This window comes from Amblyomma mixtum, chromosome 7 (assembly GCF_055824585.1).
Source record: "Amblyomma mixtum isolate Tamu chromosome 7, ASM5582458v1, whole genome shotgun sequence".
Classification (NCBI taxonomy): domain Eukaryota; kingdom Metazoa; phylum Arthropoda; class Arachnida; order Ixodida; family Ixodidae; genus Amblyomma; species Amblyomma mixtum.
The window spans coordinates 46,142,323-46,156,504 of record NC_143018.1 but is presented as its reverse complement, the minus strand read 5'-3'; the positions used below and the strand labels follow the sequence as shown (position 1 = coordinate 46,156,504).

The 14,182-nt window shown below is 42.7% G+C and overlaps 1 protein-coding gene across 1 annotated transcript in view; it reads right to left on the bottom strand.

The window, feature by feature from the left end:
- The window catches only part of LOC149335891 (putative ATP-dependent RNA helicase DHX34), a 38,160-nt gene that overhangs the window by 12,753 nt on the left and 11,225 nt on the right, over positions 1 to 14,182 (bottom strand). Inside the window, exons 9-16 of the mRNA XM_089552438.1 lie at positions 13,872 to 14,099; positions 12,525 to 12,671; positions 9,768 to 9,913; positions 7,395 to 7,505; positions 5,452 to 5,573; positions 2,970 to 3,131; positions 2,105 to 2,213; positions 1,392 to 1,534 (exon numbers count right to left, since the gene is read on the bottom strand). Of these exons, the coding sequence (XP_089408564.1) occupies positions 1,392 to 1,534; positions 2,105 to 2,213; positions 2,970 to 3,131; positions 5,452 to 5,573; positions 7,395 to 7,505; positions 9,768 to 9,913; positions 12,525 to 12,671; positions 13,872 to 14,099 (1,168 nt within the window). The remainder of the gene's footprint in view (positions 1 to 1,391; positions 1,535 to 2,104; positions 2,214 to 2,969; positions 3,132 to 5,451; positions 5,574 to 7,394; positions 7,506 to 9,767; positions 9,914 to 12,524; positions 12,672 to 13,871; positions 14,100 to 14,182) is intronic.

The window sequence follows — 14,182 nt, the reverse complement described above, 5'->3', positions numbered from 1 at the left end:
CTTTCTCTTGGAATCCAGTCTGTTGCCGTTAACGAACATCAGTTATCTTGCCTTCGCGTTACATGGCCTGCCCAAGCCTATTTCTTCTTTTTTATTTCAACTAGGATGTCATTAACCAGCCTTTGTTGCCTCACCCAATCTGCCCACCTCCGGTCTTCTAACTTAATGTTACACCTATCATTATCCTTTCCATAGCTCACTGTGTTGTCCCAATTTAAGTTGAACCCTTTTTGTTAGCCTGCACATTTCTGCCTGATAGGCGAGTACCACTAAGATACAGCTGCCTCATTAATGTTCTGAGTGCATTTGATACTGTATAGATTGGTTTAGACCTCTTCAGCTACTTTAACTACCTTATCCATATTGCTAGTGACATAGCCCTCCTTGTCTCTTAGTGCATACATCTCATTTTTGCCTACGCCTAGTTTCCTTCTGACCGCTTTTAGGCCACCTCCAAGTTTTATACCATGCTCGATTCCCTCAATATTATACTTCCTTATGTTGGCTACCTTGCGCTTAGTGATTAGCGCTGATAGCTCTGCCAGTTCTGTTCTGTCTGTGAGGTTGGAGGCTTTCATGATTTGGGGTTTCTTGATCAGAACTTTCGTCTCCTGAGAAAGCGTCTTGGTATCCTGCTTAGTCAACCTACTGCCTACTCCTAATGTGCGCTCCATAATGATAGCTGTTAGATTATCGTCCAATGCATGAACATTAAAGTCCTCATTCTTGGTTAAAGCCAAATATTTGTTCTGCGACAATATCCTGAATTCGTCAACTTTTCTTCTTAATGCTAACTCATTGATGGGCTTCCTCCTTGCTAGTTTCTCCTGTTCCCTCTTCAAGTCAAGGCTAACTCAAGACCTTACCATCCTCTGATCGCTACATTGCACCTTTCCGAGAACCTCCACATCCTGCACGATTCCAGGGTGAGCGCACAGTGTGAAGTCTATTTCGTTTTTAGTCTTGCCATTGGGGCTTTTCCATGTCCACTTCCTGTTTTCCCGTCCATAAACATTTATTAAAACCTGACTGCGTGATTATGTACGCATATTTGGATGCATCTGCTAACTTGTGTGAGAAGCAAGGACATGGAGTCATGCCTCATTCTTACATAATAAACGTTCCTTAACCAAACAAACCAAAAATTTACAACTCAACATACAGCCACACACAGGGAAGGTGATTGATTCTCACAGGGAAGGTGATTTTAAATACAGAACAGAAGTACTAATCCTGTACTAGCTGTACGTGGTACTTGTCAATCTCTACCCGACTAAAACTGCAGATGACGAAAAGTTGTTTGGTATCTCGTACTTAACTGAAGTATAATTCGCTGGAGGTGCCCAGCTGTCCAGATAAGTTAAGTACAGGTAAGTTAAGGCTGGTAATACCTTTGGTAATTTCACTATCTTTGTCACAGGTGTCCAGGTGAAGAACAGCGTCCATGACACCTAGAGGGAGCTCCTCATCACACAGTGGACAGCGACACGTCTTGTTCATAAGCATCTCCTCAGGCAGGCTCATTTCTTCCAAGCTACAACAAAAAGTGACAGCACATACAAGTCAACATATATACATACAAACCTCAGAGAGATAGAAAACGCTGCACGATTTATGTTGATTTATAATAAGGGAGCAATTATTCATTAGCATCCACCCAAGCTACAAATGATGCTGATTTATGCCAGGAACGTAGAAATGAAAAGACCTCACAGCTCTCAGCAAAAAGGAGAAAAAATGATCAAAGACTGTCTCCATGCCCATTTTACAAACAATAAGCATAGAAGTTTTTGTTTCCATAATCTTCAATCAAAGGTGACATATTCAGAACATGGATTCAACAGGCTACGATGTGAGAATGGTGAGGTCTGCACATATGCAGATTCATGCCCAAACTGTGTAAGAAGATAGTACCAACTCACTGTCAACAGATAATATTTGCTAAGGCCAAACAAACACAGTAGTCAACATTGATAAGGTGGCACAGAGATAGCACCCCTGCCGCTGTAACAGATAACATTTGTCAAGGGAAAACAACTGAACTCAGTCAAGCAGTGCTGTACCGCGGTCACGGTAACACAGATGAGAAAAGGATATCTCGTACCACCCAAATGTAAAGTAGCTGCTCAAGAAGACTCCCCCTTTCCTTGGATTCACTTGAAAGCGGTCCTCAGGTAAGCAGCCTTCGTTGTCTTGGGCAAGTGCTCGGAATGCTGCAATAAAAACACCCGATTTTTTTTAAGTAGGTCCAGAGAATGCAGATCAATAGAGAGAACTCGCATTCATCCACTATACACAGATGTCAGTCTTTCACTCAACTGCAGTTCAAAACAGAAATGTGGCACTCTTTCATGCATGCGAACAAAACTACTGCTGGTTTGACGTTCACTGCATTCTTACAGGCGTGCCATGGGTCAAGACATGCTTAGAATTTTTTTCACAAAGCAAAAATTTTTGTTTTTAATTTCTTTTTTTAATATTTAATTTTAATTTTAATTTAATTTTTTAGTTTTTAATTTTTAATTTTATGTCGGTTGACATATCTCGAGTGAGAAGAAAATTTCATACAAGAAAATTGATATTCATAAAGTTAGAAATTTGGAATACATAAATTTGGAAGAATGTCTTGAGATGCACAATCATCCTAGCAGTGCAACAAAACAAAGCAGGGTCAAAATAGATAAAATGGTAAAAGATAAAAGAAGAAATCCACTCCACAAGACGAGTATCAAGGCAGAAAACCGTGATGGAGCAAAACTTCCATTGTTTGAGCGTTTTTCCCGCGATGCAGAACTGCAGTGGTTCATGAAACAATTTTTTCTAGACTACTTCCTGGTCAATTTCAGCAATGAAACTTTGAGACAAAAAATAAATTTTTTAGTCATTTTCTAAAATTTCAAAGCCATGTGTCGCCCTTAAGGTGCAAGTGCATCCGCACACGTAAACAGTTGTTGAAGGTGAATCCCTACCCTGTGCACCAGTGTAGAGATGTTTCACGTCGGCTGGCAAGAGACGCTTCACTGTGTACGGAATCTCCGTCTTCAGCACAGCATCGTATCGCTGTCGCAGCTGCTTCTGCATCTGCCTTGCCCTGGGACTGGGCTCTTTCTTTTCTTCGGAAGACAATGTCTCTGCAAGGAGAAAAGCAGAAGCAAATTTTGTGACGCATACTTTCATTATATTGAAAAAAAAAAAATGATCTCTGGTCAGTATATGAGTGTAATATGGCAATGGAGAGGTCCCAAGTTCATAGAACAGACAGTAAAAAAGTTAATAAAGAAGCCATGAGACACACATCAGAGCAAGCCTAAATACTATAAGCAAAAATCAACTATATCACAACTCGAGAAGATAAATCAGCAAGCATTAGTAAACCTCAAGTGACAGTAAGTGTTAGGGTGAAAGCATGTGTTGGTAGTACTCATGCGAATTCATTCAATTGGGGAATACACAAAACAGTTGCACCATAGCAGATGTAATAGGAGAGCGGAGGTCATTATACCATAGCATTATTAGCACTACCCGATTCCATATATGGATTACCAATAGTATTTATCTACATAATTGAAAGCAGAGGCAGTTATATATCTCTTAGCTCAGGATCCCACAGGTGGCATGGGATTGTTTTCTCTTCCGATTTTTTTACCAATTTACTTTCAGCCATAAAGTGATTACGCTACTAATTTCAAATAAATAAACATCCCAAATAAAAAAATTTCCCCTTGGTTCTGATGAATGTTGGCTTCCTTCATATGTATGTCATAAAGAGCCCTACCATTTCCATTCTCTTGTCTGCTCAACAGCCCAACGAGGACCTCGGTTCTGACAGTCTTGACGCCGTAGGTAGCATCAGAAGGTTCTGGCACAGCTGCCACCCTTGCTATTCAATCACGGAAGTTAGTCCCCTATGACATCACTAGCTAGGCATGTCATGAGACATTCGAATAAGAAAAGAAAACGGGTCTAGGTGGGAAAGTGGAGTCTAGGTGCGAGATGACTTGACAGGATGACGCAAAGTTTAGAGTGGGGTAATGTTCAAGCTGAGTAACAACTGCTACTTGCAAACAGGAGGAATGATAGAAAAAGACACACGTCCCACCCTTGTTTGATCAACAGACATCACAGGTGCAGACAAAATCGGTTATCACTGGTCGACCTCAATGTGATGGCAGTATTCCAGAATGCATACACCAAAATTCTCAGCAACCGGCCGTTTGTCATATAGCATTCCGTGTGGTGTCATAGCATTTCTATTTGTGTACAGCTTACATGCTTTAGTCCAGTCGGAGGCTAGCTTGCGACAAGGGTTCAGACCAATGACATATGCACCTTGCTTTCCGAGACTACATTTTCCCTTAGGCTGCAGTTGAGGTGTCCACCCAGCTGTGGAGATGTGAACTTGGGGCAAGCTTGCAACGGGGGTTTGGACCTAGTTCAGTTGCATACTTTAAAGCACAGTTGAGGTGTCCACCGAGATGTCAGATTTGAGAGCTACTGCGCCCTGTCTTTCCTCAAAACACATGCTTTTGCATTCCTCCATGTAAGCAGACTTAAGCGCCCTCAGAATTCTTTTTCAGCCATCAAATGACTGCATTACTATTGTCCCATTGTAGTCAGCACCACAAATTTAGGAAAATTCCCCTATGCTTTTCTTGGTTTTGATGATTGGTGGCTTCACTGATATGTATGTCATAAGAAGCCCCTCATTTCCCTTCCCTTGTCTGCTCACTTTTAAATGCTGCTTAAATGTAAATTAACTCTTTGGTTCAAGTTTATATTTCAAACATGAGGCTATTCAGAGCACCTCTACAAATACATTATTCATTCAGCTTGTTGGACATCAGACAAGAAAAAGAAAGAAAGATGATAAAGATGATACTACTGTGCCACAACCATGATGCACTAATTTTAGATAATACCTGGATTCTTATTTGTAACTAACTTATTCTGAACATTTTGGCACTATTCTGTGTGCTCTTACATTTCGTTGTTAGCTCGGTTGACTTCCTGAGAAGCCAATGCATACTCACCAATCAGGAGATTTCAATCCTTTTAAAATTAACAAATTTATAAGTGCTTCCAACCTGCTTTTACGGCACTAAACTTACAAACTTTTCCACATCATGAAAATTCCGTGAAGCTTGCAGAATTAACCTTGAAGAGACACCCATACTGGATAAAAATTACAATGAAAACTGTTTTTTGACCTGGCCATCGTTTATTTAAGACAATGACATAAGCAACCAGAGGCTGCAATGATAGTTTGCAGTCTCTGCCTGACCGAGTTCCATGAAACCACTATAGCTTAATCTTGGAAAAAAAAAAAAGGATTTCCATACAAAAAGCGTAAAAAATAAGGGGAAGTCTTCACAAAGAAGATGTGGTTAAGATGCTACTTATGAAGACATCAGTTTGCATCAATCTGATACACCGGATAAGAAGAAATCATACCTTCAAGCATGTAGGCGACCAGTTTTTCATAAAGACTTCGTGCAACAAAGGCCTTCAACAAAAGTTGCAAGGCTTCTTCTGGGTTGGGGAAAGTCACCTCAACAAATTCGTCGAAAACCAACCTAGTGGTAAAAAGTGCAAAAAGACACACACACACAAAAAAACATAGATGAAGAATGGCTCCAGTTCTTTTACAATATGCACATACTAACAACAGATGGAAATACGGCCACATATTCACCATATGCACCTTTAACAATTGCCACACATCGTGTTGAACTACACTGTAATAAGACATAACTACTATACTTGTAAAAAAACAGATTGAATGAGCCATATCTGATACCTCAGATATGGCCACCACTTCCCAGAAAATAACCCCTTCAGGTGCAAATTACAACTATCCAAAGAGAGAAAATTGTCATGCGTGTGTGTGCGCGCGTGCATGTATTTAAAATTTACTGAGAATGCCAGCACTGCGCAGAAAAAATTTCCAACTGTCCAGATGCTTAATCATGCAGTTCTACTGAGACTTCACGTCTTCATTGCAGTTTCAACTCATTCCTGTCACAGCAACTTGTTATGTAAAAAAATCGGTACATTTTAAGAATCTTAAAACAGTCATTCTTGGAAAAAAAGAAGTAAGAAAATGTGTGCTGGCCAAACTTTCCTTGGTGCCCATCTTAAAATTTTTTTTTTGTTCGTTTCGCATGCTTGGCTCGAGATAGTACTGCAGACAATTGTGCACATTTCAACAGTCATATACCATAGCATATTCTGCACAATGCACCTTTTATACAGGGATTTAACAGTATTCAGAATGCCTGAAAGGGTTAAACAAGAAGACTGAATGATAGCCGAGAGTGACCTCGATCACACGCACTTACTGAAATTTTTAATTCCTACAGTTCATTCATAATTCTTACAGTTAATATAGTTAATGAAGCCCGTAAATAAGAACTTGCTGCCACGGTGGCTCAGTGGTTACGGCGCTCGGCAACTGACCTAAAAGACGTGGGTTCGATCCCAGCCGCAGCGGTCAAATTTCAATGCAGGCGAAATTCTAGAGGCCCGTGTGCTGTGCGATGTCAGTGCTCGTTAAAGAACCCCAGGTGGTCGAAATTTCCGGAGCCGCCCACTACGGCGTCCCTCATAGCCTCAGTCGCTTTGGGACGTTAAACCCCCCCCAAACAAACAAACATAAATAAATAAGAATAATGGCTTTCTGCAGCAGGTTCAATGGGGTTGATTTCTGCTCCATTAACACTGCTACTACATAAATAAACTGTTACTCTGCACCAACTGCTGCTAAAGCTGCAGTCAGCCTGAGCTCCTCAGCTCCCATTTATTTATTTATTTATTTATACAAATACCTCACAGGTTCCACACTTGGAACATTGTGTGAGGGGAAGGGTTACAATATTTAGCAGACAAAAGATGGCACAAAGTGGAAAAGAATAAAAGTAAACAATATTAAATACATTGGACTGCAAACAATTATTACACCGTACTTGAAAAAAAACGTAATATATTGACACAGAGGAAAAAACAGCAAACAAATAGCGGCACTGCATGGATTTGACAACACATACGAACACAATTTATGTACAATATCATGGATGCATGAAGGTGGTGAATTCGTTTTTGAACATTAATGGGTCACGTATGGTAGCAATGCAATCCGGAAGGCCATGCCAACACTTGATAGCACGTGGCAAAGCAGAAGAATTAAACGCGAGTGTTCGGCTGAATAGACGTTGGAAGCTAAGGTTATTATGTAGGCGACGTGAAGTGCGCATTGGGCGTGTAAGTGGCAGTGTGGACGCGTGACGACTGTATATTAGTTTCTGTAGTAACTCACTGGCGAAGTGAACTATTACAGTTGTGCATACACACAAATACACAACACTCACAAACTAAACTGGACAAACCGGAGCGCCTACCTGGTCACTGTCATGCTGGAATCTATGACGGAAGACACCAGCAACAGCATCTGGACACACTGAACTCTCAGGCAGTTCAGTAAGTAGGGCTTAGTCGTTTCCAGCAAAGACCTGTGCCGGCAGAGAGACCAGGAAGTGCAGGTTTCAGCACACCAGGCCATTGAAGGAGCGGTGCTTAACTAAGAAGAAAAGCAAAAAGCTTTCTCAAAAGCATCTGGGCATTATGTCGGCACATATCCCACATAGTATAATGCTTTGCCGATGTGATGGGAGTGAAAAAATGCTGTGAAAAACTACAGCTTGCACCAGTTACCCTACAAGGCCATGCAAGCAGCTATACTACATCTCATGTTCCTTGCAGTTACTATGGTAGCTAGAGGCCTCCTTAGCCAACCTGGAGAGTGCGTTAAATGTGCCTCTCCGTGCCTCATTGTTTGCTTGTTGCCTGAGAGCGGTGTGTTGCAGATAGGGTAGCAAAAGAATATAAAGAGATGCTGCCTATGTACCAAGCACTGAATAAACATTAGGCAGTTTTCGAAGTGTATAAGATGCTCATGTGTGCTAAACTCAAGCATTTTGAGAGATATTATGCCATTTGCCTCATATGCAAATGGAGACACGATCACAACTTCAGCTCAGTGATGCCACCTGGATTTTAGAACAGAAACCATTCCTGCCAAGAAACCGACAATCTTCTTTAGGCCTAGGAATGGCAGAATCGTCAACCGAAATAAAAAATAAATGCAGATTTATCACTTACAAACTTTGCTGTAGGCGAGATGAGACAAAACAAAAGACGGATTCCCTATTCATGACCACTGAACATACTGAAAAACCCGGTAACAATGACGGGTTCACTCAGAAGTGAGGTGTCTTGCTTCAAAGCATGCCATCATGTTGGAAACACTATTTTAGCATACGCAAGATTTGTGCACCCTAAACTCAGGAAATGGCAAACACGACTGCACATTAAGACTTGATTTCAAACAGCGTTTGGTGCACAGACACTTTAAAGCATGATACTTAATTTGCCCTTTTTATGCTGGCACTATGGTCCACAGCATCAGAAAGACACCTCTACACTCATTGCAACTTTCGTAACGGTGCAAGGAGCAATTGAGATTGAGTATAGGATCATATTTTCTCAATTATGATATTAGTGCACAAACCACACAACTGCACCTGTTCATCCAGTAAAAAAAAAAAAAACGTCACAGCACTTCGTTGATAAACATGTTTTCTGGCTCACAGGAAAGCTGTGGCAATGTTGTTCACTTTTAGGCACACGAAAGAGCCTGAATAAAAAGGCCTCGCCTGACAGCAATTACATAGAGGGGCCTCATACTCGTGACCCCCCAAGACAGCAGCTAACCCTCAGATCAGATTAGGACTTTTAACTTGCCCTATGGAAAAAAAGAAAGTATGCATTACAATATTATGTAAAAGCAGAGCTTGAAAAAATATGTTTGCAGTATTGGTTACGAAGGCAATGGTGGTGCCATACAACAACTACACATAGCCTATGCACATACTGGGAGTTTCCCATGTGTGTATTTACCGTAAAAATCAATTTGGTCCTTAACAGTAAGTTTGAAAAATATGGCATGCTTCAACCATCACATGGTATAAACCCATAAAGAACAATTAAAGCATGATGCCCTTCAGAAAGGCCCTGAAAAAGAGAGCTACGTCAGGCTGGTTGGCTCTGGATCTAAAAATGGGCAGACAGCTTTTCTCTACATTCAAGATGCAGCTTTCAACTTCTTCGAGTCCATCAAATCCATTTCTGTGAGACAGATACTGCGACATTTCCTTGCCTAAAAAACCAATTGTTACTTCTCCCAGACAAGGGGTCCTCCATATTTTTATATTTTTAGTCCTGGCAAACGCCAGCACCTTTTAAACAGTGCTGAGGAACCCATGGTGTTTCGGCTTCCATATCTTCCTGCCTGACATCCATAAAAAAAAAAAAGAGCACTCAGACATCATGCAGGCCCCGAGAAAAATGACCACACTAAACGATAATGCCTGTAAAGTGAAGCAGTTTGCTATAAGCAATGCAGTACGATTATAGGTCCCAAATCAAATTATACGTAGGTGTCAAGACAGATGTAGATTTAGACAATAGAGGCACTCAAAAGACACACCAAGGAACCCAAGGATTCCATGGAACCCAGTTTGAGAACCTCCGTTCCGGCAAAAAAAAAAAAAAGCTTACCTCCCAGTTACTATAACTGTACCCAAATAGTTGTTTCAGAGCTACCGCTGATGTGTTTCCTACTCCTCAAGAAACCAAGGTTCTTTCCTCAAAACTGGCTGCTTGTAGGGTGCAGTTCTTCACTGACAAAGTTCAAAGCATGCTCCTAGACTCACATGAATGCTACCACTTGGTGCTTTGTGCTGACAGGCAGGTTGCTCCGGAAGTTCGGCACAGTCAGGACATCCATGTCGTCGAGACGCAGCACATCCGCGTGCAATGCGAGGACACTGTTTGGGTGGAGCACTACAAACCCTTTGCCCTGCGCACAGTGTAAATGCAGCTCAGTAAAACTTCGAGGCAACGGATATCTGACAGGAAACCTCAAACTCCCTGCTAAAAATATACTCAATCTTCACGCTTTCAGCTCTATTTGCAGTTAAACTTTGTTAAGGAAATTAGAGGTGCACTTAAAGGGCCACTGCCCAGAGTCCGGACATTTTTGAAAAACAAGCCCACTGCATAGATGAGGCATCGAAGATAACCTCTGCAAAATACTAGAGCCATGCGCGCCCCGAAAAGCTGCGAAAATTCAAATCAAAGCCCGCTCGTTCTTTCCTTCAACAAAAACGGGCCCAGCCCACTACTCTGAACCCCGTTGACATCATGGGGGGTTACTTTCGCTAAAGGCACTCCATTGGTGCATCGTTCTGACTGACGGGAAAAGGTTGGGCGTAGCCTTGGCGTCGCGTCGTCTGCACAAAGCTTTCCGCAGCGCCTTCTGTTCTGGCTCATGCCTACAAACCCGCATGAAGGAACAAAAAAAAAAAACTGCGGAGGGAGCGTGCGGCGACAGCCTTGAACCCTAGCCATAAAAAGTAAAAAATAGTAAAACTGAGGGAGTTGGTTCGCCCCCCCCCCCCCCCCCGTGATCACGTCACGAGACGCTCTGCGTATGCGCTCCCTTCTCAGTTTTTTTTCTTCTATGCAAGCCCCCCAAAACAAGGTTTTAATTAGTAGTGCAGCAGAGCCTTTCCCTCGCTCGCCCACTTGACCGCTCCGCACAGACACCGCTTATCCTCCATGCATCTTGCATACGCCTTGACTCCAATGAACGACATGGGCTTCAGAACGGAGAAAAGACACAAACACACAGAACACAAACACACATGAAGAAAAGCAAACGGGCGGTTGCCGGGTCCGCACTTCGCCGTGTGTTTCGAACAGAAACGACTTCCGCCCCTCCGCTCGTGAAACGTTGGGGAGGCCTAAAAAAAATGATAAGGTGGCTCGTTAACTGGGAATGACAAACAGATGTATGAAAGGATGCGCTCGCTAACAAGTCTAGGTGGTCGAGCCGATCGCGCCTCTCGATCGTTAAGTGTGCGCGCCCGCAGCGCCCCCCCCCCCCCTCCCCTCGAACAGACCCAGCAGCAAAAACCAAGAAAAGAATTCTATTGAAGGCGGGGCCATGACGTAGCCCCGTGACGCACTCCACAGACACCACGCCTCCGGCTTACACCGGAGAAGGAAGGGGTGATTTTGCCTTGCCGAGCCTACTCGACGAGGAGCGGGAGAGAAGAATTTCGAGGAGGGAATGGAAGGAGAGGAGGCTCGCTCAAAGAGAGGTAGAAAGTGTCCGCTGCCTGGGGGTGGGCAGTGGCCCTTTAAGTTTCCTTCGTGTGGAAATGCGAAAGCTGCGCACAGTCCGCCACTTGCGCCATCTACTGGACCTGCGGTGTACATTGAGAGGGGGGATTTCAGTGGGTGCCACATGATGGCGCTACAACTGCACGCCAAGCATGGAGGAAACTTACCGGAAACGGAGGAAATTTGGTACTCGCTTGATTGCGACATCTGTGATTAACGTGCTCATAATTACTCATGCAGGCCTCAGCGCATATCTCGAAGATACGTTTTTAAGAACTGTGCATTCACTTTATTCAGCTTCAAATGTCTAAGCGTCGCAATGTCTTCCGTCTTGCACGCCGGCGGGCCGGGTTCGATTGCCACTTAGATCCCAATTGTCGTTTCTTATTATTCCAATTACCATAAACTTACAATTGACAGTTCGTGCGAATGCTTTTGCAGACAGACAACCTATGTCTCCAACTTCCGTCCACACCACTCATGAGCCAAGGCTTTTGCCTTATTAAAACAACACGTAACGAGATGACAAATGCAAATTCTTGTTGAGAGACCCCACAGGAACTTAAGTAAACACTCAATAAGTTTTAGAGCAAAATATGTAAGTACTCATAAGTGTCGCGCATTCTTCTTTGCATGTAAGCGGTACTCAGTACTCATTCAACACCTCAGTTCGATGCTCCAACACATTATGCGGTACCCAGCAAGAAGTCATCCTGCAGGACAGGAACAACTCTAGCATTCTACATTTTTGCTGCATGCAAAACAAGCAAGGGCCACTTAAATTTAATTACAGATATGGCTGGCTATCGAAAGTACTGCTATGCAGTGACGGTGCCAAGGAGAGGCAAGGTGTGAAACATCCACTGACGTGGTGGATGTTTCATGATAGCGCAGCCCTCACTGGGCTCCCTTGCTGGGATCTGATGCTCTCACCGCTCGATTTTGGTCATTTATCTTTATGAAGTGTAATGCTACAAAGGCATCGTATACCAGCCCAACATTTTACAGCCCCCCCCCCCTCCCCCCTCCCGATATTCTATGCCACATTGCTAAAAATGCCCTCACCCTGTCCCTACCGTTACGTCACCTTCTACTGGTTTTTTTGTAAGAACAGCCTCTTTGGTATGTGGTACAATGAACTCTCTGAAAGTTATTTTTTTCAAGAAAAGATTTCCTGAAGATCCCTTTTCGTCTGCGAATGTGCAAAGCCACAACACAGCACATGTCTGGAAACATATCAGGGGACTAAGTAGAAAGAAAACAAAAAGATATACAGAACTTGCCTTGGTATGAAACAGCTGGTCCGAGTCTCGCTTGTACGAATTGTGGTCGTCGGAGATGGCGATCTGTGGGTACACGCCAGCGCACAGGATCAGCTTCATTAGGCTGAGATCGTGGAAGCCAAAACTGCGGCTGCGACGGAGGAACTCCTGGTTTGAAAAAAAAAAAAGTAAGAAAGAATGCACACTCTATCCACTGGCCACTCAGATGACTGACAAAAAATTATGAAAACTCATTTCAATATTTAAAAAAATATTTAAAAATATTTAAAAAAAAGTAAGAGCAAATGCCTCAAAAGAAAACTTGTTCGGAAAGGATTTTAATTTAAGCCAGAACCAAGAATGAGAAAACAAACACAATGTTTTCTCGGTTCCATTTCGCCCAATGAGATTTCAAGGCACAGAAATGTGTGTGTGTGTGCGAAGGCTTATCTTCAAGTAGTATATCAATCACCGTGAGCAACGATAGAAAATATGAAGAAAGCAAGATTTTTTAGAAAGTGCCCAAATTCTTTCGAACCTCTTTCTGCAGTGAAAACCAAAAGAGAAAAATTTTTAAGCTCACTCCTAACTACGGATTTCAACATACTTGAATACAACATCAAATAAAGTCATCATTTTTTGCTCACACAACAGCTATATCTGTTTTGCCTAGGTCAAATTATTTTTGTAAGAGAAAAGATTAGCACTTGACAACAAATAAGCCCAGTGATAACAAAACAGAGAAGAGAATATTACAAATAAGAGTCCCAGAGATGACTAACCATGGAAAAGGGGCAAACTATGAGTTCGAAACACATAGCTGAAAGACAAGCCCATCAAAGTAAAAAAAATTGCGCGGACACTTTGGCAACTAAAGTGTTGAGAGGCGAAAGCCGAGGACACTATGCCGTGACGACTTCTGGTGGGTGTGACGTCACACCGTTCCCGTGGTTATATTGATACTCAAATTGTACATCTTTCAGGAATCGTAAGTGTTAATTAAGTGTTAATTACATTTCTCCATCTAATTTGACACAAATCCGACTTTCTTCCGACCATTCTGTGACAATTTTCACCATGCCGTGATGACTACTGGTGGATGTGTCACACCGTTCCCATGACTATATCGACGTCCACACTATTTCGACATTTTTGCCTACAATTAATTAACTAATTAACCTACAGTCATCAAACTTGGCTTCTAGGTTCATTTTCTTCCTATTCTATCTGAAGCAACCATTGTTTTTCTTCTGTCTTTTTTAGTTCCAGAGTTAAACGCGTGTGACACGCTTTGTTCACAGACGACAGTATGAGCCATTAAAGGCTTTCGCCTTAATATTTTTCCAGCGGTGAGTATTATATGCCTACCTGAACTAAGGCAGGGTCCTGTTGCAGCCTGAACTCAACGTCCTTGATGTCAATCTCTTCCTCTTCCTCGTCTTCATCTCCCCGGTGGCCAACATGGAGCACGCGCTTCTTCCGCGGTGCTTTCTGCAGCTGCCGGCGCAAGTCCCTCAGCTGCTTCATCTCCCCATGGCGCTGAATTCGCGCAACGCTGTCCGTGACCTCAACCTCACTCTCCATCAGGCCCACCTCCTGGAAGTCACAAGACCATTACCACGGGTGGCAGTCAGCCTACAGCAGAGTCACATAAACAGAATTGCATGATGAAACAGCAA